This window comes from Impatiens glandulifera, chromosome 7 (genome assembly GCF_907164915.1).
Source record: "Impatiens glandulifera chromosome 7, dImpGla2.1, whole genome shotgun sequence".
NCBI lineage: Eukaryota > Viridiplantae > Streptophyta > Magnoliopsida > Ericales > Balsaminaceae > Impatiens > Impatiens glandulifera.
The window spans coordinates 47,142,428-47,165,601 of NC_061868.1; the positions used below are offsets into that span (position 1 = coordinate 47,142,428).

The following is a 23,174-nucleotide window of genomic DNA, read 5'->3' on the forward strand; positions in this document are numbered from 1 at the left end:
ATGATTGGAATTTACACCATTCTAATTTTCAATTAGATCTGAATAAACATTAAATTATAATTTAATTACTTAGAAAAATTATAAAATTATAATTTAATTTTAATATTTATATTTTAAAAAAATTATAATAAAAAAATTTAAATATATATTATAACTTAAGTATTCAAAGTTTGTTTAAATGTCTATTCTCATTAATAATAATAAATAAAAGAAAAAAGTTTACATTTAAATAAAAGAAAAAAGTTTACATTAGTATAAAATTACAATTCAATTTTAATATTTATATTTTAAAAAGTTAATAATAAAAATAAGTTGAATATATATTACTAGGAATAATAAAGAGATGGAATATAAGAGAATAATGTGTCACAAAGACGAAAAAAATAAAGTGAGAAAAAAAAATTTATTATTTTTTCAACAACTCATAAATTTTTTCAAATCTTTTGTTCAAATCTTTTCAAATTTTTATTCTCATTAATAATAATAAAATAATAATAATATCATTTTTGCTAAGTACATTTATTTTAAAATTTAACATTTATTTTATTTTTTTATTAAATTTTCAATCCATTAAATAAATAAATAAATGACAAATTATTCTTTCCAACTTTGTTATCTATATATTTTTCAACTTACTAAATTAATTATTTTATCACTTTTTATTTCTTAAGTCACTACTTTTAAATCTTAAAACAATTCTTACCATCACTTGGACTAAAGTTATATATATAAGATTTGTGAAAAGTTAATTTAGTAAATCTTAAAGTTCAACCCATTAGATGTATTATAACTGAAATTGATAATTTTATAAGAACAAAATTCTTAATCTTTATGAGAATAGAGACGACTTTAACAGTTGCCAACTTCTTCTTCTTTCTTCTCCAAATCCTAGAGAGAGAGAGGTGGTGAAAAACTGAAAATGGGTTTTGGGAAAATCTTCTTCACGATGATCATAGTTTGTTCAGTAGCTCTGATCACATACAACGTAATAATGTCGTCCAACGCTCCTCTCAAACAAGATTTCCCCGGTCCATCCAACTTCTCCAACGTTGACCCCATCATCATCAAGTTACCCGGCGCCGCCGTCAAAAACAACCGCCGACTCTTCCACACAGCCGTAACATCCTCAGATTCCGTCTACAACACCTGGCAATGTCAGATTATGTATTACTGGTTCCAAAAGTTCAAGAACCAACCCGGTTCTGACATGGGCGGATTCACCAGAATCCTTCATTCTGGTAAACCCGACAACTTAATGAACCAGATCCCAACTTTTGTTGCTCAACCTCTCCCAGAAGGGATGGATCAGGTCAAGAAAGTTACTCAATTTTCTTTTTCAACTTTTGTTTATGACGATGAAACTGACTGGGATTTCATTAAGACAGGGTTATGTAGTGTTGAACAGACCTTGGGCATTTGTTCAATGGCTTCGGGAGGCTCAGATTGAAGAGGATTATATATTGATGTCTGAGCCTGATCATATAATAGTGAAACCCATTCCAAATCTATGTAGAAATGCAAATGGAGGAGCTGCATTTCCTTTCTTTTACATTGAGCCTAAAAAGTATGAATCTGAACTTCGTAAATATTTTCCAGAGGAGAAAGGACCCATTACTAAAATTGATCCAATTGGAAACTCACCGGTTATTGTTGGAAAGGTATTCCATCTATACATATATGAAAATTCTCTGTTAGTTCTTCTCATAATAATCATATTATGGTCATAGGAACACCTTAAGAAAATCGCTCAAACTTGGATGAATGTCTCGTTAGCAATGAAAAAAGACCCTGAAACCGATAAGAAATTCGGTTGGGTTCTTGAGATGTAAGTTTGATTGATTACTATAATTTATTGAAAAAATTTGTAGCCTATGGTTTTGTAAATGAATATTATTATTGGGTTTCAGGTATGCATATGCTGTTGCATCTGCTTATCATGGTGTTAGCAACACCTTGTACAAAGATTTCATGATTCAGGTAAAATTTCTATCTTCTGAAATTCCTAAAATGAACAAGACATTTTTATTAGTTCTTTTTGTTACGCAGCCTCCGTGGGATACTAAAGTTGGGAACAAGTACATCATTCATTACACATATGGATGCGACTACGATATGAAGGGTAAGTTAACTTACGGAAAGATTGGAGAGTGGAGATTTGATAAGCGATCTTACGAACATGTTTATCCTCCAAGAAACCTTTCATTGCCACCGCCGGGTGTACCTGAAAGTGTGGTAAGTTTACTTAGACAGTGTAATTTTGGTTGATCATAAAATAAGAGAACCTGTTCTATGGCAGGTTACACTTGTGAAAATGGTTAACGAAGCAACAGAAAATATACCCAACTGGGGTGGGTAAAATAACTCGAAAAGGGCTGCTGAAGAAGTTTGTGTTTATACAGTTGTTTTAGTCTAAACAAATGAATACAGAGAGCAAAATGTGTTTCTATTTTCTATTACAAACGCAAATCAATGTAAGCAGAGATAAGATTGATAAAATTCCTCATGTAGCAGCATCTGCGCACTTCATCCTTTCTTCAACAAGTTCGATGCAACGGTACAGAACAAATTCAACTGGATTCAAACTACATAGAACTTCCATTGCCAATTTATTATCGGAATCTTCTCGATTTTCTTTCATACAGCCTGTCACAATCACTCTCAATGGTAAAAGCCATTCGTTATATGCCTTTTGTAACTTGTCTCGGGATAGAACTCCAGTGTAGTTAGTGTTACCTGTTCATTGCATTCACTCAAACTCATCACTATACAGGATAAAACCCTATTTTGGAAATACTCCACTATGCTGATTCACAACAGAAAATTACTTTATCTATCAAATCAACTAATTGTTACATAAACAAGTCTTTTTGAAATTTTATTTCATTTGGGTGTAAAAAACACAAGAACAAACATTTAGAATGAACAAAGAGAAGTAATATAGTTAGTCTTAGTGAAATAGAAGAAAGAGACTGTTCTTACTTGTTAACTCAGATAGCAGAATGAACCTGTACATATTAAGAGCAGCTAATACCTGTCAAAAAAACACATGGAAATTTATTTTTATTTTTTTAGCAGTTTACAGTTTCAAAACAAACAATCTGTCTTTCTTCTTATTATGAGATCAATTTATATTAAATCCTCATATCTATTTATAACACCATATTCAACCATGGGACACACATTTGAGTGAAAACTTGTAAAAAAAAAATTAGATTTTGCTACATATTTTTTTAGATCGCACATTTTAGCTAATGTGACAAATAAACTCGTACCGAAAAGGAAAATGAGATAAAACTAAATACTGGAAACCCAAGAAGAGAAATACCGAATCAACATTCTCAGGAAGGGGCGGAGGTCCTCCATGTGGAGGCCTTAAAACAAACTCCACTGCTTCAAGTACACCTGAATTCCAAAATGCGTTATTTTGTGGTCCCTTTGCTTTCTCCCCAGATGAATGGTTTCCATGCATCTCTTCTTTAAGGCAATCAAGAAGTATTGCAATCTGTTGGAAGAAGATGTTACCATAAATATAAGAGTTGGAAATGCACATTAAATTATCGAAGCTGTAAGTTAGATGAGAATCAAATTGGTATTATTATACCATAGAAGACGATTTGCTATTTCTAATCAAAGCCATGAAAATGTCAAATCTTAGAGAAGCTGGAAAATCTGCCAGAACCTGCAACAGAAATAAAATTGTTTCTACTTTTGGTAATAAATTAATAATAGCCAACACCACCTGATATAACTTTACCTTTTTCATTGCAGTAAAAGCATTCTTCCTTAACTCTCTATTCGGTGCAAAGATCAGAATAATCTTCACAGCCTGAATTGTTTCATTTCAATTATCAAATAAACAAACAAGGAAACGACATTGAAATCTAACCACTAAGGAAAATAGAAAGATCCTACCTGTAAAAAAGCAAACAGATTAGGCATTTGAAATGAACACTCTATGTTTGCATCACTGTACTGATAAGTTATATTTCCGTCAAAAATCCATAGAAGGAAATTCATGGTGTACTCCTTGAATATCCATGTCAAGTGGACACACGAAAATATGTGCCTCAACATGCCCAGCATTTGCCACCTTTTAGCCTGGTTATTGGACAATTCTTTCTTGAGAATAGCCAAGTCTTCATTCATAGACTGAGCAACCTCATTGAACTGATGGCCCCAAATAACTGTGCAGAAAACATACAAGAGCCAAGGAGAACTGAATAAAAAAATGAAACAGAAAAACAACCCATATATTCATCTCCAAAGTAATACAATTTAAAAGATTGAGACAGCGACATTGCATTAAACCTATAAACCTGCAAGTGATGCTCCAAGGTTGGTATGAGAAAAACAGCCCATATATTCATCTCCAAGCTCTGCACAATAAGAGAAATAAATCAATAAGCAAAGTCATCCACACATTAAGTGATTATTCTGAGGATAATTCAAACAAATTCAGTTCAATGACCATAAAGAATATGGTATATATTTTTTTTATTGTTGTTTCTACAAATGCAAATTGACCTCCATCATTTCACACCTAATGAATTTGATGACAATATTTTTTTGACCCAATGAATCTCAACATTTATGTCTAGACTCTAGATCATTCCTTTGTCATAACAGAATTACCAAAGTATATGTTTGACCTTTCAGGTACACTACCAAAAAATCAAAATACATGTACCATCTCATTCTTAATATTTTAAATAAGAAAATAGTCAAAATACTATAGTTTAGATATAAGTCACAACATGATTTGTCATGGGTTACGCAATTAAAAAAAGTCATCAAAGGAAACAGGAACCAAAAATAAAATTAAAAAAATACTAGAAAAACCCACATTTTCAAGAATAATGTAACACATGCATGTTAAAATGGATGAAAAATCAATAATCACCAAGAGAATGAAATGTGGGAGGTAACTAGGTAAGGCAGTTATATATTGCTGATTGATGACAATCCTGAAAATAAGGTTACCAATTTGTTGAAAACTTAAAGGAGTATTAATTTGTGATCTCTTAACTCAATCCACTGTTTAGTTTTTTTGTTTTTTTAGTACAGGAAGCTAGCACGACCTCCACTTCAACTTAAGACATTTTAAGTGAGAATTAATTCCGTGACTTTTGGTAGTTTCATAGATATTGGGATTAGAAAACTTCCAAGTATTAGCACTAAGATAGATTATGTTCTAAGCATTTTCAGTAAGAATTTTTAGAAAACTAATAAGGACTATCAAATTAACTACTTTGAATGTATGACATTTCGGTGAGAAGTGGAGAGGGTGATCAAGACATGTATTTCTGAATCCATATTTTTTATCATTATTAATGGCGAAGAGTGCGAGTCATGATTTGTTTTGTCAAGAACTCATTTCAAAACAACTTCATTTTAAAACAGAACTAATCTACAGTGAAGATACGGGCTGCATTCAATCCAAACCAGTATAGTTACCCGGTTTGTTAGACCAGGTAATGTGTCTATAAATGACAAAACAAATGCACCATGATCAAGAATACTTACCTTCAAACACATTTCTAGAAATTGCATCACTTTCCCCTGTAATCAAGCCAAAATATGACAAATTGCAGTACTTGAGTAGCTGGGATAGTTGCAATACCAAAGGCAGATGGCTTGAGACATTGTCCCTAACGCTAATAGAGACAAGAGCCTGCACATGTGAAGAATCTTTTGTCAGATAAAAGAGAAAATGCAGTGCAACTACCATGTAGACAGGGAAAGTCATTCAAACAAGATCAAAACAGAGACCTAAGCCTCTTAGTTACAGACTCTTACCAGTTACCACTTAAGCTATCCTTGGGAGGATTTAACAATTTAGCCTAAATAAATTTGTTAGGAAAGTAGAAACTTAAAATGAATAGTAGAAATTGGTGAGAAATGCCAACCATTATTTGCAAGACAAATAAACGAAGTAGGTCACGAAGTACATTTTCTTTGCCTCCTGTTACATAAAGTTGATATTACAATATCAGAATCCTATAGAATCATATTGCAAAATCCAAGCTAAAGCGAACAACTTACCACTTAATTTCTCACAAACTGCTACTATTGAATTAGAAATGCATATTGATTTGTTAAGAAGATCCTTAACATCCTTAACATCCTCGGTATCCTCGTCTAATTGTGCACATGTAGACTTTAGAACATTGAGCACAACAGGGATTGCTTCTTTTATTTGCTCAAACTGACGCCTCTGGATGGAAACAAAGACTGGAAAGAAAATAAGTCATTAATTGTGTGAGTCAACTGAAAGAAGTACTAGTAAAGATGAAATAGATTCCTATGTCCTAAGAGGCCATTCATATCAAACCCTAACATTTTGGAATATCTAGATATTATATATTCCTAGAATTATAGAATGATTGCTTCACATCATATCATAAAAAGTACTAAGATATGATGAATATGTTAATTCAATAAATCAATGGAAGGTAGCATAGTGGTAAGAGTCGGCTTATGAGACTAAAATGTCACGGGTTTGATTCCAACTGAAAGCGGGAGACATGGATGCTAGTTTTCCTTAATTAAAAAAAAAAGCAATGGAAGGTACTCTATTATGCAAGACAACACTGTCAACAACGCACCCCTTTCGTCTTCTACATGGGATTAGAAATTTGAATTACGAATTAAGGGTTTCATCCTTTGACATTCCACTGGTAGGAGGAATTTTCTATTATAAATATCTGTTCTTAATTTGACATAGAGAAAATTCTAGACATTGTATTTATATGGAATTGAGAGAAGCGAAAGAAAGGGAGAATACTAGTTAGAGAGAATCCAGGCAAGTAAAGGAATGCCAACAACATTTGACATTAGCCACATATGAAGAATTAGTGGAAAATAAAAGCCATTAACCAAGATACTGCCAATCCAGAAGCAAAGCATTTTCAAACTAAAAAGCACAAAACCTAGCAATAATACTAGAGTTCAAATATTAATCAATGATCGATACTCGTATAGTAATATATAGCATATGTGGTACCTCTTGAGATACCATTAAGAAGTGGGGCAAAATAACTAGGAACTGTGATCATTTTCCCTGGAGAATCTAATGCCTGCAAGAATGAAAAAATAAACTAATTGACTGTTGAAATATTAGAATATTCAAAACATGAAATGACTGAAATGCATTAACAACCATTTTTCTTGCTTGTAGTATCTACTTCCCAATGCCTTAAGAATTTTGCATTGTTCATTCTTTATTTAATTGAAGCAGGAGATAATATAGGCAGAAGAACATATCACCAATTATCTTGTCAACTGAAGTTTGGAAACTTCACTAACAGAGAATAATCAAATGTTGTGAATCTGAACAACACTAATAGTTTACACATAACCAAATATAAAACGGAATTGACCGCAAAGATCACAATCCTCTGTTAGAACTGGCGCAAACAAAAATAAACAAGACGAATTAGAACGCGGATATACCTCACAGAGAATAGAAAGCATGTCGCGTGGGGAACAAGTCTGAGTAAACAAATTGATAACATCTTCAACTATATCATAGCACCTCTGCGAGACACTTGCAAACCTTGCAACAGCCTTGGGCAACTCGAAGGCAAGCCTGTCAATAACATCCTGAAAATAGGACAACGCGTTAATGGAAATTGAAACGAATATTCAGAAAGTCGAACACAGTCAGACAGACCTGTTCCAGAGAAGGTGAAGCAAGGAAACGATGAGTCTCGGTGAGAATTTGAAACGCATCATCTTCAGAATAAGAGTTGTCATCATCTGTATCTGATGCGACAACGGCGTCGCTAAATGAATTGAGGAATCCAACAAGTTCGGATATGGATTCATCGGAAAGACGAAAATCTCCAGATGCGATTGTCTATAAATCATTATCAGCAATCAGTTTAAGCTAGAAAACAGTGGTCAAGTAAGGTTAATTCAGTGTTTAAAGAGAGATTTCTCACTTCGGAGCATGAAATTAATCTTTGCTGAAGACGCGTCGTAAGATCATTTGACTGGAAAAGGCTCTCGATCGCTGTTGACATCGTCGGAGTGTAACTGCGGCGAATCTCAAACTGCGGCAAAAAAGTTGAAAATAAAAAACTGCGGCAAATCTTAAATTGTCTTCTTTATATATAGATGACAATTTACGAGGTATATTATTAATTTTAATTTTCTATGAAGTCACACCTAAAATACTAATAAATAAATTAAATATATAATATCACAAATATATTTATTTAACTTTTATATTTTAAAGAAATTTTAATTTTATTCTTTTATAATAATATAAAATTTTAATACATTACAAATATATATATATATATATATATATAATATTAAGAAAATTGTTTATATCATTTTATTAAAGTTTTTTTTATAAAATATGGTATAAAGATGGTCCTTCTCACATGGAAGAGACAAAACAGTCTTTTTAAAAATATATATATATTTACACTTTTATCCCTCTGGGATGGTAGTAAAAATATCCTCAATTTTCGGGCATTAATCTCCACCCCATTGTCATCCAGATCATGCTGCTGACTTTTATAAAAAAATTGATTATTTCAAATAATCATATTCCTAAGAACACCCACAATGAATCTATCATATTCTTAAGAACACCCACAATGAATCTATCAGTCAATTAAAGAGACCATACATGTTTCTTCAAGCTTGAGCTTCTTGCTCAAATCATTCAAAACAGAGTAAATTTCATTACACCTAAAATGCAACATATCAGAAGCACCAAACTGATGAACACAATCACCAATTTCAATCAAACTACAACCAAGAGGTTTCTTCACTCCTCTTTCCATCATCATCATCCTAATCGATTCTTTACTTCCTGCAAATCTCTTATTCGCCCCATAAAGATTACCAAGCAAAACATAAGTCCCACCATCCATTCTATCCATCTCGAAAATCCTCTCAGCAGCCCATTCTCCCGTTTCAATATCACCATGAATCCTACTCGCACTAAGAAGAGCACCCAATACAATTACATTCGGTTTCATTTCCATTCTCTCGATTAGCTCTTTCGCTTCCTTCACTAGCCCCGCACGCCCAAGAAGATCAACCATGCAACCGTAATGCTCCACTCCTAGTTTCACACCTTTGTATTTCATCGATTCAAAGTATTGTTTTCCTTTATCGATCAAACCGGAATGAGCACAAGCATGTAGAATTGTCAGAAAGGTGATTGAATCAGGTTTCATACCAGATTCTTCCATTTTGATGAACAAGTCTAATGCAGGTTCAGCAAACCCGTGTGAAGCATATCCTGCGATTATACTGTTCCATGTTGCTAATGTCCTTTCACTATAAGACATCTGATCAAACACTTCTCTAGCCATTTGAACAAAACCACATTTTGCATACATGTCTAACAAAGAAGTTGCAATAAATTTGTCCCAGATCCCATTACTAATCGCGTAATCTCTAACCCATTTTCCTAAATTGAATGCTCCGTCTTGTGCGCATCCGGATAAGAGAAGTGAAATTGAAAATTGATCGGGTTTCGCCATTGAATTGATCATCTCTCTGAAAAGGTCAATAGCATGAGACAAACAGCCAGCTCTACAATACCCATTGATCAACGAGTTCCACACCACTGTGTTCTTTTCAGGCATTTCATCGAACAGTCTGCGTGCATATTCTAAATGCCCACTTTTCATGTATAAATCTATCAGTGAAGCTCCAATCTTCACTTGTTTGCTTAACGTCGATTCTTTTATAACATATCCATGGATTTCTCTCCCCAATTCGAACTTTTTTGACTCTATACACGCAGTTATAATACCCACAATTGTCCCCTCACTAGGCTTAATAATGATGGTCATCATCATTTCTCTCCAAACCTGCAGAACCTCATGAATCAACCCTACTTTAGCATAACCATTTATCATCGAATTCCAAAACACAACATCTTTCCCTTGAAAATCATCAAACACTTTACGCGCATTCTCAAATTCTCCACAAACCATATAAAAATTAAGTAAAGAATTCTGTGAAAAACGATCAAATACCAAACCTTGTCTCACTCCCACTGCGTGTATCTCTTTACCTTTATCTATAGCGATTAGATTAGCGCACGCCTTAAGAACGAAAGTGCAAGTATATCGATCCAACATAACTTTTTCCTTCTCTCGCATTCTGTTGTACGTATGAATAGCCATGACTGGATTAGGCGAAACAGAATACGCCTTAATAATAACATTCCAGATGAAGATATCTGCTTCCGGAGTTGTGCTAAGTAATCGTGAGGCGTAATCAAGGCTTTCGTTAGAAAGTAAAGTAGGAGATAGCTTTTTAAGGATGATGTTTGTATAGGAATGGCCAAGAATGGTGGATTTAGCGTGAAATTGCTTGAATTGTTGGAGAGTTTTACATGATTCTATTAAAACCAGGAGAGATTCGTAGATACCTGCTCTCATACCAATTGAATTCGTCGTCGGTCGGTCGATCGGAATTCAAACACCGCCGGAATTGAAATGTCAGCTAGATCTTCTTCTCTTTCATTTCTTCTTCACTCACTTCTTTAAATGGCAAAAGGAACATATTTATCCCCCTTAACTTTTTAAAATAAATCATATTTGTCCTTTAACTTCTTAAAGAGCACATATAGAATGCTCTCTCGAATCGAATAAGGATGAACACCAACTATTTTCAAATCATCATTTTTATGCTTTTACAACCAATATATATATATAATAAATAAATAATTGTTTGTAGTCTCTATTTCTAGTAAAAATATCAGGTGGGTATAAAAATAAAAATTCGGGGATAATTAGGATTTGATACAATTTATAATCTTTATTTATAGTATCTTTTTCTTGTATGTTTCATTACTACTAATCAGATTCTTTAAGATCGTTTGATTGTCATCTTCTAATCATAATTAAGATTTGTCTAGTTTTGATTCTTGACCCTTCCACTTTTAAAATTTTAATGAAATAATTTTAATCGTTTTAAAAAAAATAAAAATTGTTTGACAAAATATATTATCAAAAAAATCATAAAAAGTAATAACATTTATTTCGATAATAAATATCTTGCGTTGCAAGAATTAATTAAATATATTAGAAGAAAAAGTAAGGCAATAAGATATTAAAGTCATTATAATCGTCGTAATAAAATACAAATAAATATTTTAAACATCGATCATGGTTAAAGTTAAAAATTGATATTTTAGAATTAATAATGTAGATATTATGTTTTCAAAATTATTTGATAAATTTTAAATAAATTCAAATTAAATGTACAAACAAATTACTAATTAAATTGATCAGATTAGAAACACATCAAACTCGAATAGTGTTTAGAACCATTTTTTTTATTGAATTTGTTAATATATAATTAAAGTATATTTTAAACCATCATTTTATATAAATAAATTTTAAAATAAAATATTAAAAAAAGTTGTTCAAATTGAAATTATTTCTAAATAAAGATAGACTTTCAAAATAGGAAAAATTATTAGAAAGACATTTAAATATCGTGTAATTACAACCATAAGGAGATCTTCAAAAGAGCAAATAATAAAAATTTTGAACACCAAAACTAACATTTACGACTAATTTTTACCCCACATTGGGCATTTTGCTTCATCTAACTCATTATTATTGACCAAATACCTACCCTCACTTTGGACATTTTACTCCAATTGATTCGTCAGTATCTATTACATTATAACCTCATTTGTGCATTTTGATTCAATTCGAACCATCATGCCCTTAATCCCCCAAATTCACACTCTAATCCCTTCTAAAATCTGACTATTCCCTTCATTTCTTAAATTTGCAATCACATATACCATTATTATTTTAATTTTTATAATACCCCTCTAAAATTCGCACAAACTATAATCGAATCATAGTCTCAATTTTGAAATGTGTACAATCACTATACCATTTGTAATTATTTAATTCAATTTATAATTTTGTATAGGTATATCTATTTTGTATATATACTCATAAGTGAGAAAAATAATCAAATAAAATTTTTATTTTTATTTAAATATATCACGAATTATTTTTTAAATAGGTTGTTATATATATATATATATATATATATATATTTAATATATAATTATATAGATTATGAGGTCATATCACTAAAATATGGAAAAATTTTCACCATTCTCATTTTTACAGTGGTAATTGTAAGGAAATTACTTTATGGAATGATCGATGGCACTCCAACAAAAAATTGTCAGACTCTTATCGGGACATTTTTGAAATCTCTAGTAAAAAGAGGCTAAAGTGACATACTGTTTTTATCTCTCTTCTAATCAAGTTATTTGAAGAATCTTTTAAATAAATGATTTTCCATCGAAGATGAAGGGAGATGAGATCTCCTCATAGATGCTCTTACGCATGTTTTGATTGACTACAAGTTTTTTTTGACCGACTTTCCCGATTTTAAAATTATCTAAATTTATCATGCGTCTCTTCAAAGGACTCCATCCCGGTTTTCTTAAAAAGAGGCGTGAAAAAAAAATCCATCAAAAATATCATTTTCTGGTTGAGAATCTATCAATGAAGGAGTCTTTACATCTAAACATCTGAAAAAGGAGTTCATCTTGCTAGCAGATATAATATTTATTTGAAAATTGAAAAATTTATTGATTATATTCTTCTTCATTGTGACATTGCTAAGAGCATGTGGACTCTTTTACAGAACCTTCTTTATTTTCAATGGGATATATCAACAAAAGTTATTGACTTCTAGGTTAAATGGAATGAATGAAGTTTTAACAACAACATCGCGGACGACTAAAAACTAATTCCCCTCATCATGTAGTGGACAATCTGAAAAGAAAGAAATATAAGTGTTTTCGATGGGTCTCAAAGAATTCATGTTATACAGGTTCATTTCAATCCAAAAAAAGTGGTTTGTACGGGATGATAATTTTTCGATATATTTGCATTTAAAATTGTTACGTTATTTTCTTATTTATTATTTTGATTTTTCCTTCACTTTTGTAACGTTTAAACGCATGATGCGCTCTTTCTTTAAAAATAAAAATTGATTTTTTCATTAAAAATAATTAAATTCATTAATATGTACTAATTAAATTTTAAATACATATCTGTTAAATCACGGGTTAGAATTATATTTAAATGAATGAATTCAATTATTTTTTTATTTTTTTTTGGTCTAACACAAATATTCAAATCACTTACATTCACATTCGACCCACTAATCTAACCAGTCTAAAATTAAGCATTATTAATATTATATATATATTATTTGTGCATTAAAAAATTTAGTGAATGTGTTCTAATTATTGGTTCAATCAATTTCCCATTTATTGAGATGTTTAAATGTTAGGTTTGTTAACGTCGTTCAAGTGATTTCTTACGTATGTGCTAATGAGAGCATCTTCACATTAATTTCTTCGCAACAATATTGATTGGCCAGTAATGACACTAATTTGTTAAAAAAATAAATACTTTAAAGATAAAAATTAAAATAGCAACTACATAAATGAAAATATTCAAATAAAACATATTTATTCATTAATTGAATATTTCATAAGTATTTTTAAAATGATGCAACTTCAACTCATAATAACCTTATTATATATATATCCCACCATATATAGTACCATACATACCTAATTAATCACATTTACATATGCCCACATTGCATATTCCACACTTACAATCTTTTCCCGAATGACAAAAAGTATTTTTAACCAAACTTTCATTTTGTTCACAACCACATGAACATCCGAAACTTTCCATTCTACATTTCCATGTATAGGTAAAGTGACATGTTGGTGTAGGCTCATTATCTTTACATTCCTTCGAGTATGAGTATAGTACACCTAATAATCTAAAAATTATTAAATTATAGATTAATAAATCATACCAAACTTATTTATTTTTAATTATATTCTCCATTCTTAAAGATAATAAAGTCCTTTTTTAATTTAAATCTTATTAAAAAAAACAATATCTGCATCTTGTTACCTCTCAATACATGACAAGATTTTTAAAACATATTTTTGACAAAATTTTATCATCTACAAATTATGTAGTACAAACATAAATAATTTTTTAATTAAAAATACTAATAACAATTCTATATCAATTTCTAGTATATATAGTGAGAGATTATTTCTTATTAGAGAATGAAAAAAATAAATACCTAACAAAACCATCAAGGCAATAAGTTGAATAGAAAAAGTCCTTCCCATATCTTTCAATTGAAACAATTAAGCAATAACAAAAAAAATTATGAAAATGCTTCTTCTTTCAATTTAAATCTTCAAGTTATTCAGGTCTCTATATATAGAGATAGACAAGTAATACATATGGTTGTGAAAATGAAAAAAAAAATGAAATAAAATTAATGTCGTCATAAGTTAGTTCAACTTTATGAGTAATATTGTAAAATATATCCTTATTACTTTATTTACATATCTATTATATATATTACCCAAATCTTTTATATAGATTACAATAATCTATTATATATATTACACAAATCTTTTATATAGATTACAAAAAAAGTCTGTATAGAAATAACTTTAGAGCTGGAGTTTGAGTTGGTTATGAAACTAGTTGAAAAATCAAGAAATAATTTTTTAATGCATTTCTGATTACATTTAGTATTAACATTTTTTAATTTATAATTTATAAGTTTGGTTATATTTTTATTAATTTTATATTTTAAAATTATTTTATATTTAATTAATTAATTAATCAATCATATTTAATTAAAATTGAATGATACAATACAAATTAATTTATTTTTTAAAGATAATTTTTTGTTATATTTAAAATTTTTAATTTTAATGAATAATAATTAGAGAATCGCAATATTAGTAAATTGTTCTTTTTATAAGTCATCATAATTTAAATGCTAAAAAAATCTTTAAATACACTCATTTCCTGACCATAAATATTTTCTTATAAAATTTAGTTATCCTCATCACTATCATAATAATTGTAAGGGTTGTCCAAACCTTATAGCTATAGTTTTTGTCAAACAAGAATGCCAAGCGTTTAGATACCCCAAAGCCACAATCAGCCACTTAGTATTTTTTCTATCCCGGGTCTCGTGACCCTCTGCGGTCTCGTTACGACTCCCAGGAAGGGCTAAGTAAAAACCGGCAAGGATGATCCGGACAATACAGCGAAACTATATGGTTCGAATGAAGAGAAAAAGAAAGAATTTTATTTTTAGGCTGTACACCTTATTTTCCTGGGATTGTAGTTCAATCGGTCAGAGCACCGCCCTGTCAAGGCGGAAGCTGCGGGTTCGAGCCCCGTCAGTCCCGACCCGACGGATTTAATATAGGAAAAAAGCTCACTTAGACGTATGTACTTGTATAAGTAGCTCACTTAAACGTATGTACTAATAAAAGGTCATTTAAACCTACGTACTATCAAAAATTGGCTCATTTAGCCTCTTTTAGTAACCATGGTTAACTTTTATTTTTCAATTTATATATTTATTAATTAAATATTAATATATTTTCTCTCTCTTTCCTTTTCATTTATTATTTCATTTATTACTAATAAATGAACCCTCTATTTTTATCTTTCTTATAATTTTTTTATTATTTTTATATGAGTATTTATGATTGATTATTTTAATTTTATTTTATACCTATGAACATTCATCATTAATTATTTTAACTCTATATTTCTTCTTCTTTTTTATATATATTTTTTATATTCACATTAATTATTAATTATTTTAAAATTGTTTATCCCAAGAATTGAATATAACAATGAAAATTCTTTCAACAATAAAAATCCTGTAACACAAAAATAAATTAATTAAGAATTAAGAATTGAATAATAATAAAAACTCATTCATCAAACACTAAAAGAGTAATAATCAAATATTAGACAAAACAATTTCTTTACTACTAATATAAGTCGTGAATAAAAATTAAATAAAAAATTATTAATTTCATTTTTATTTATATTAAACTAAATAAGAAAAAACCCTTTTTCATTTATATTATATTAAATTAAATAAGAAAAACCCCTTCAAAAAAATATTACAGTAAAACATAAAATTCATAAAAAAGTTGTTAAATTAAAAAAAAATGAGAATTTAAAAAATATGAGAAATAAAAACTAATAAAAAAAGAATATGAAATATAAAAGAGAAATTAATATTAAAATAATAAAAAATTTAAAAATAAAATAAATTACTTAGTTTAATTAATGCAAAAGAAGGAGAGAGAAAATATATTAATATTTAATTAATAAATACATAAATTTAAAAATAAAAATTAACCATAGTTATTAAAAGAGGCTAAATGAGTCAATTTTTGATAGTACATATGTTTAAATGACCTTTTATTAGTATATACGTCTAAGTGAGCTAGTTGTACAAGTACATACGTCTAAGTGAGCTTTTTTCCTTTAATATATCATTAGTTTGAAAATATTAATTATAAATAATATATAGTTATCCTTGTATAATATATAAATATTCTAAATGATTTTTTACTTATAATTTATGATAATGATATTCTTTAATTTTTTTTAAACATATAATTTTTTAATAAATTAATATATATATATATATATAAATTTATTATTTAAAAATATTTAATTATAAAATTATATAAAATATGTCAAATTCTTTTCTAAATTGCCTAAAAACAAATAAAGATGAAAAGAAAATTGTAAAGTAAGCTTAAAATTTTTTGTTTGCAATTATATATATATATATATATATATATATATATATATATATATATATATATATATATATATATATATATATATATATATATATATATATATGAAAAACGATCATAATTATTTATTAACACGTCTCATTATTCTCTCTTCTTTCATTTGTTCTTCATTACTATCCTCTCCAAAAACTTACAAGTATATTTGGAGTCTTATTTATATTGGATACAATTTTTAAAAATTATTTTCAAACATGATCATAGCTCAACATGCAATTGGATTTAATTCGTTTAGAAAAACACATATTTAAATTATGATCAAAATAATATTTTTATATTAAATAATAAAAATTACTTTGACAATTAAATCTTATTTGTCCTTTAACTTCTTAAAGAGCACATATAGAATGTTCTTTCGAATAAGGATGACCAACTATTTTCAAATCATCATTTTTATGCTTTTACAACAAATATATAATATAATAAAGAAAAAATTGTTTGACAAAAATATTATAAGAAAATATAAAAAATAATAATATTTATTTCGATAATAATAATAGATCTCTTGCATTGCAAGAATTAATTAAATATATTAGAACAAAGAGTAAAACAATAAGAAATATTGTAAACACATCGATCATTGTTAAAGTAAAAAAAATACATTTTAGAATTAATAATGTATATATTATTTTTTCAAAATTATTTGATATTTCATATAAATTCAAATTAAATGTACAAATAAATTCTTAACTAAATTGATTAACCGATATAAACCTACACAGTCAGCATGTGGTGCTGTCACCGCAAGGCGAGAAGAAGGTCGAAGAAAGAGGTGTGCTGGTCACCCTAAAAGGACATGTAAGGAAGGTCGGAACGATCTGTGCATTTTCCAAGGTCTTTAGATCCGGACTCCCAACCCAACAAGGTGGATGGAGAGGGAAAGGCTGTAGAGGCGGCTTTTGACCGAATTATCCAATGATCTTTTTTTCTTTAAGTAAGCTGATTTGTTTTGAAGTTGCCTGATATGCTATGTGTAATTGACTCGATGTCGATGTTTAGTAAAAGGCTGGGTCTTTCTAATCACTTAACTCCTCCTCTTCTGTAAGATCGAGATCTTGAGTTCACCTGTCAGTCGCTGTAGTTTGCTCTTCCTTATCTGATATGCATGCTGCTTTCCGGAAGTCAACTTTCTTCATTCATTTTACCTCCATTTGCAATAGTGACAGCCAACGGAGATGTCTCTTGTATCGTGCAACCTAATTGAGCCGCAGTACCCTCGTCGACCAGAGGGTTCAGAACTCCGTAGCTCAACCAACGGGAGAGACGACCAGAGGGAGCGAAAGGATGGCTTTGGCCTTATTTGCTTTGGTCTTTCGCCAAGAGGATGACTAAGCTCCGTCTCCGACTTGATGACTGGCTAGGGAAGGCTTGCTAATCGATACCGCCGCTCGATCGCCCCTATTCTCCTTCTGATGGGAAAGCCCGTTAGAAATCTTGCCTTGAAAAATAACAGAAATATATATATAAATTGTGTTACAAATAGATGAAATAAATAAAATATATGAAAAACAATATCACCGAATAAATTGTTGATTCGAGGCATGTGTTTAGCACATTTCCCTTAAAACAGTTCCACCGTCTCCCCATGTGCTAGAGCTTATCACAGATGACTGTCTCCCAGGGTACAACGCATCTAGTAGTGATTCAGCACCGAAATCACTACACAACGAGCTTGATAAAGTACCTGAACTATCACCGGGTTTCAACGGAAAAATCGAACAAAGAACTTGAAGAACACTCACAAAACAAGAAGAAGACTTTTGGAATTCTAGAGTGAGAAAGAATGAAAAATGAAGAAGTCGTTTTTGATTAGAGATGAGAGGTCTTATATTGTTGAAAGTTAAACCATTAAATAAAATCATCATTTGATCCAACGGTTGGCATTGTCTGCCTCTTCATTACCTTAACGTTTTTCTCTTCATTATAGAGTAATTGTTTGCCAAAACAATTAAGGCATTTACAATTCAATACTAACATTATATGGTTTTCCAATTTGTTAATAATAATATAAATTATCATAACAAATAATAATAATAATAATAATAATAATAATAATAACAAACTCATGTAAGTTACACTACAAATTAACAACATTTTGTTAATTGGTCATCAAGGCATTTTAGATCAATTAATTTAAATTAATTAATTTAAATTATATATTTGGATCAAATTTTACCCTTTAATTCACGTTTGAATTTTATGTGAATTTGATTTGATTTTATTATCCATATTCTAATTTCCATTCATTAATGGAATTTATAGAACTAGTTTAAAAATTCCAACAAAGCCTTCGCTTAACAGAAAGAAGGTAGGTAGGGCAGTCGAATAGTTTCTTCATAACCTAACAACTTGACGTGAAGAGGGGGCTTTCCTTGTGTAACCTATGAATTTGCCTCTTGTATAGATTGGGTCAGTAATCAGTAATAAGAGAAGCAGTAAACCGATTAATGCTTCTGTAACAAGGTTTGTTCAAACAAAAGATCAGAGGAGATCAATGAACTATTGATTTGAAAGCGCAATCCGGGCTAATAAAGCGGTCATCAAATTGTGTATTGAATTTGTTAATATATAATTAAAGTATATTTTAAGACATTATTTTATTTAAATCAATTTTAAAATGAAATATTTTTAAAAAATTAATACTTTTATAAAAAAATTGTTGTTCAAATTGAGATTATTTCTAAACAAAGTCAGACTTTCAAAATAGGAGAAATTATTAAAAAGACATTTAAATATTGTGTAATTACAACCATAAGGAGATAGCAAATAAAAAAAACTTTGAACACCAAAAGCTAATTCCTGCGACTACTTTTTACCCTCACATTGGGCATTTTGCTTCATCTAACTCATTATTATCTACTAACACCTACCCTTACTTTGAACATTTTTCTCCAATTGATTCGTCAGTATCGATTACATTATAACCTCGTTTGTGCATTTTGATTCAATTTGAACCATCATTCCCTTAATCCCTCAAACTCACACTCATTACCTTTCTAAAATCCGACTATTCCCTTAATTTCTTAAATTTGCAATCACATATACCATTATCATTATAATTTTTATAATACCCCTCTAAAATCCGCACCAACTATGATCGAATTATAGTCTCAAGTTTGAAATGTGAATATTTTAATCACTATATCACTTGTAATTATTGAATTCAATTTATAATTTTATGTGTATATTTATTTTGTATATATATAAATTCATAAAAAAGAGACAAATAATCAAACAAATTAATTTATTTTTATTTAAATATATCACAAATTAGTTTTTAAATAGGTTGTTATATATATATTTAATATATAATTATATAGATTATGAGGTTGTATCACTAAAACATGGAAAAAAATTCACCCATTCTTATTTTTACAGTTGGTAATTGTAAGAAAATTGATTTATGGAAAGGCACTCTAACGAAAAATTATCACTCTTATCGGAACTTTTTTGAGATCTCTAGTAAAAAGGAGGCTAAAGTGACATACTGGTTTTGTCTCACTTCTAATCAAATTATTTGAAGAATCATTTAAATATACGATTTTACGTACATCGAAGATGAGGGGAGATGAGAACTCCTCATAGATGCTCTTATCCATGTTTTGATTGACGATAAGTTTTCTCTTACCGACTTTCCCGATTTTAAAATCACCTACATCTTCAAAGGACTCCATCCCGGTTTTCTTAGAAAGAAGTGTGAAAAATAAAAAATTCCATCAAAAATATCGTTTTTTGGTTGGGAATCTATTAATGGAGGAGTCTTGACATCTAAAAATTGAAAAAGGAGTTCATCTTGCTACCAGATGTAATATTTGTTTGAAAAGTGAAGAATTTATTGATCATATTTTCTTCATTGTGACATTGCTAAGAGCATGTGGACTCTTCTACAGAACCTTTATCATTTTCAATGGGATATACCAGCAAAAGTTATTGACTTCTAGGTTAAATGGATTGAATGAAGTTTTAACAACAACATCGCGAACGACTAGAAACTAATTCCCTTAATCATGTAGTGGACAATCTAGATAGAAAGAAATAGAAGTGTTTTCGATGGAAAGTTATGAATACAGACGTCTCAAAGAATTCATATTATACCCGTTCGCTTCAAACTAAAAAAAATGGTTTGTACGGGATAAGAGTTTTTCGATTTTATTGTCATTTAAAATTGTTACGTTATTTTCTTATTTTGTTTATTCCTTCATTTTTGTAACATTTCAACACAAGATGGCTTTCTTCTCTTTTTCTTTTTAAGTTGACATTTTCATTAAAATTTAATTTTAATTCATTAATATGTACTAATTAATTTTTTAAATATATATAATTAAAAAGAAGATTTATGGTATAACTTATAACTCACGGTTGAATTAATATTATATTAAATGAATCAACCAAATTCATTTTATCTAACCTAAACATTCAAATCACTCAATTATTATTAATATTATATATATATATATTCTAATTCAAAATAAAATATAAAATGTTTCAAATATTTGTTAGTTTTGTTCAAGTGATTTCTTACATATGTGCTATTAGGCATAGAGCATCTTCACATTAACTTCTTTGCACCTAAGGAGACCAAAAAGACTGATGGACCAATAATGACACTAATATATTAAATAATTAAATACTTAAAGATAAAATTTAAAATAGCAACCATATAAATTAAAATATTTGAATAAAACATATATTTATTTATTAATTAGATATTTCCTTAAAAATAATGTAACTTCAACTCATAATAACATTATTATATCTCATCACATTTACATAAGCCCACATTGCATATTCCGCATTTACAATCTTTTGCCGAATGACAAAAAGTATTTTTAACCAAACTTTCATCAGGTTCACAACCACATCCACATCCGAAACTTTCCATTTTACATTTCCATGAATAGCCAAAGTGACATGTTGGTGTAGGCTCATTATCTTTATATTCCTCCGAGTATGAGTATAGTACACCTAATAATCTAAAAATTATTAAATCATAAATTAAAGAAAACAAATAACAATAAATCTTACCAAACTTATTTATTTTTAATTATATTCTCCATTCTTAAAGATAATTATAAAGTCCTTTTTTAATTTAAATCTTATTAAAAAAAAAACAATATCTGCATCTTGTTACCTCTCAAAACATGACAAGATTGATTTTTAAAACATATTTTTGATAAAATTTTATCATCTACAAATTATGTAGTACAAACATAAATAATTTTTTAATTAAAAATACTAATAACAATTCTTATATCAATTTCTAGTATAGTGAGAGATTATTTCTTATTAGAGAATGAAAAAATAAATACCTAACAAAACCATCAAGGCAATAAGTTGAATAGAAAAAGTCTTTCCCATATCTTTCAATTGAAACAATTAAGCAATTAAAAAAAAAAAAACTATGAAAATGCTTATTCTTTCAATATAAATCTTCAAGTTGTTAGGTCTCTCTCTCTCTCTCTCTCTCTCTCTCTCTCTCTCTCTCTCTCTCTCTCTCTCTCTCTCTCTCTCTCTCTCTCTCTCTCTCTCTCTCTCTCTCTCTCTCTCTCTCTCTCTCTCTCTCTCTCTCTCTCTCTCTCTCTCTCTCTCTCTCTCTCTCTCTCTCTCTCTCTCTCTCTCTCTCTCTCTCTCTCTCTCTCTCTCTCTCTCTCTCTCTCTCTCTCTCTCTCTCTCTCTCTCTCTCTCTCTCTCTCTCTCTCTCTCTCTCTCTCTCTCTATATATATATATATATATATATATATATATATATATATATATAAAAAGACAAGTAATACATATGGTTGTGAAAATAAATAAATAAATAAATAAGTTGTCATAAGTTAGTTTAACTTTACGAGTATTTTAACAGATTTTATATAACACTTTTATTATTTTAAAAATATATCCTTATTATTTTATCCATAAATTTATTATATATATTACCCAAATCTTTTATATAGATTACAATAATCTATTATATATATTAAAAAAATATTTTATACAAATTACAAAAAGTGGTTTGAGTTTGAATTTGTTATGAAACTAAATAAAAAATTGAAAAATAATTTTTGAATGCATTTAAATTTGGCATTAACATTTTTTTATTTATAATTTGATAATGATATATTCTTTAATTTTTTTAAACATATAATTTTTTAATAAATTAATATATATATATATTAATTTATTATTTAAAAATATTTAATTATAAAATTATATGAAATATGTCAAATTCTTTTCTAGATTGCCTAAAAACAAATAAATATGAAAAGAAAATTGTGAAGAATGCTTTAAAAGTTTTGTTTGAAACAATAAATATATATAAATTTAGAGTTAATTAATAAATATGAAAAACAATCATAATTATTTATTAACACATCTCATTATTCTCTCTTCCTTCATTTATTTTTCATTACTATCCTCTCCATAAATTTACAAGCATATTTGGAGTTCTATTTATATTGGATACAATTTTTAAAAATT

The 23,174-nt window shown here is 28.9% G+C and overlaps 3 protein-coding genes and 1 non-coding gene across 4 annotated transcripts; 2 read left to right on the forward strand and 2 right to left on the reverse strand.

Annotated features, from left to right (window-relative positions):
* The first annotated feature begins 848 nt into the window (after nt 1-848).
* On the forward strand, nt 849-2,507 carry LOC124944385 (hydroxyproline O-arabinosyltransferase 1-like). The gene is made up of 6 exons (XM_047484632.1): nt 849-1,309; nt 1,386-1,658; nt 1,728-1,825; nt 1,908-1,977; nt 2,047-2,232; nt 2,297-2,507. The coding sequence occupies exons 1-6, from the start codon at nt 920-922 to the stop codon at nt 2,354-2,356; spliced, it is 1,077 nt and encodes a 358-aa protein (XP_047340588.1). The 5' UTR covers nt 849-919; the 3' UTR covers nt 2,357-2,507.
* Nucleotides 2,359-8,076, reverse strand: LOC124944386 (aberrant root formation protein 4). Its single transcript, XM_047484633.1, has 14 exons — nt 7,944-8,076; nt 7,673-7,858; nt 7,453-7,602; nt 7,004-7,076; nt 6,043-6,231; nt 5,907-5,962; nt 5,524-5,671; nt 4,317-4,376; nt 3,913-4,184; nt 3,755-3,826; nt 3,602-3,679; nt 3,326-3,502; nt 2,980-3,031; nt 2,359-2,733 (listed from the first exon to the last, which is right to left on the reverse strand). Exons 1-14 carry the CDS (start codon nt 8,022-8,024, stop codon nt 2,501-2,503), a joined length of 1,827 nt encoding a protein of 608 aa, XP_047340589.1. The 5' UTR covers nt 8,025-8,076; the 3' UTR covers nt 2,359-2,500.
* A 542-nt stretch (nt 8,077-8,618) lies between these two features.
* On the reverse strand, nt 8,619-10,415 carry LOC124910075 (pentatricopeptide repeat-containing protein At1g08070, chloroplastic-like). Its single transcript, XM_047450697.1, has one exon. It carries the CDS (start codon nt 10,413-10,415, stop codon nt 8,619-8,621), a length of 1,797 nt encoding a protein of 598 aa, XP_047306653.1.
* A 4,782-nt stretch (nt 10,416-15,197) lies between these two features.
* On the forward strand, nt 15,198-15,271 carry TRNAD-GUC. Its single transcript has one exon. It is a non-coding gene; the product is annotated as a tRNA-Asp (tRNA).
* The last annotated feature ends 7,903 nt before the right edge of the window (nt 15,272-23,174 follow it).

Coding starts and splice junctions, on each gene's coding strand:
- LOC124944385 (XM_047484632.1), top strand. CDS start 920: ATGGGTTTTGGGAAAATCTTCTTCACGATGATCATAGTTTGTTCAGTA. Junction 1,310..1,385: donor TCCCAGAAGGGATGGATCAG/GTCAAGAAAGTT, acceptor TCATTAAGACAG/GGTTATGTAGTGTTGAACAG. Junction 2,233..2,296: donor CGGGTGTACCTGAAAGTGTG/GTAAGTTTACTT, acceptor GTTCTATGGCAG/GTTACACTTGTGAAAATGGT.
- LOC124944386 (XM_047484633.1), bottom strand. CDS start 8,024: ATGTCAACAGCGATCGAGAGCCTTTTCCAGTCAAATGATCTTACGACG. Junction 7,859..7,943: donor GATTAATTTCATGCTCCGAA/GTGAGAAATCTC, acceptor AATGATTTATAG/ACAATCGCATCTGGAGATTT. Junction 4,377..5,523: donor TTCTAGAAATGTGTTTGAAG/GTAAGTATTCTT, acceptor CTTATTGTGCAG/AGCTTGGAGATGAATATATG.
- LOC124910075 (XM_047450697.1), bottom strand. CDS start 10,415: ATGAGAGCAGGTATCTACGAATCTCTCCTGGTTTTAATAGAATCATGT.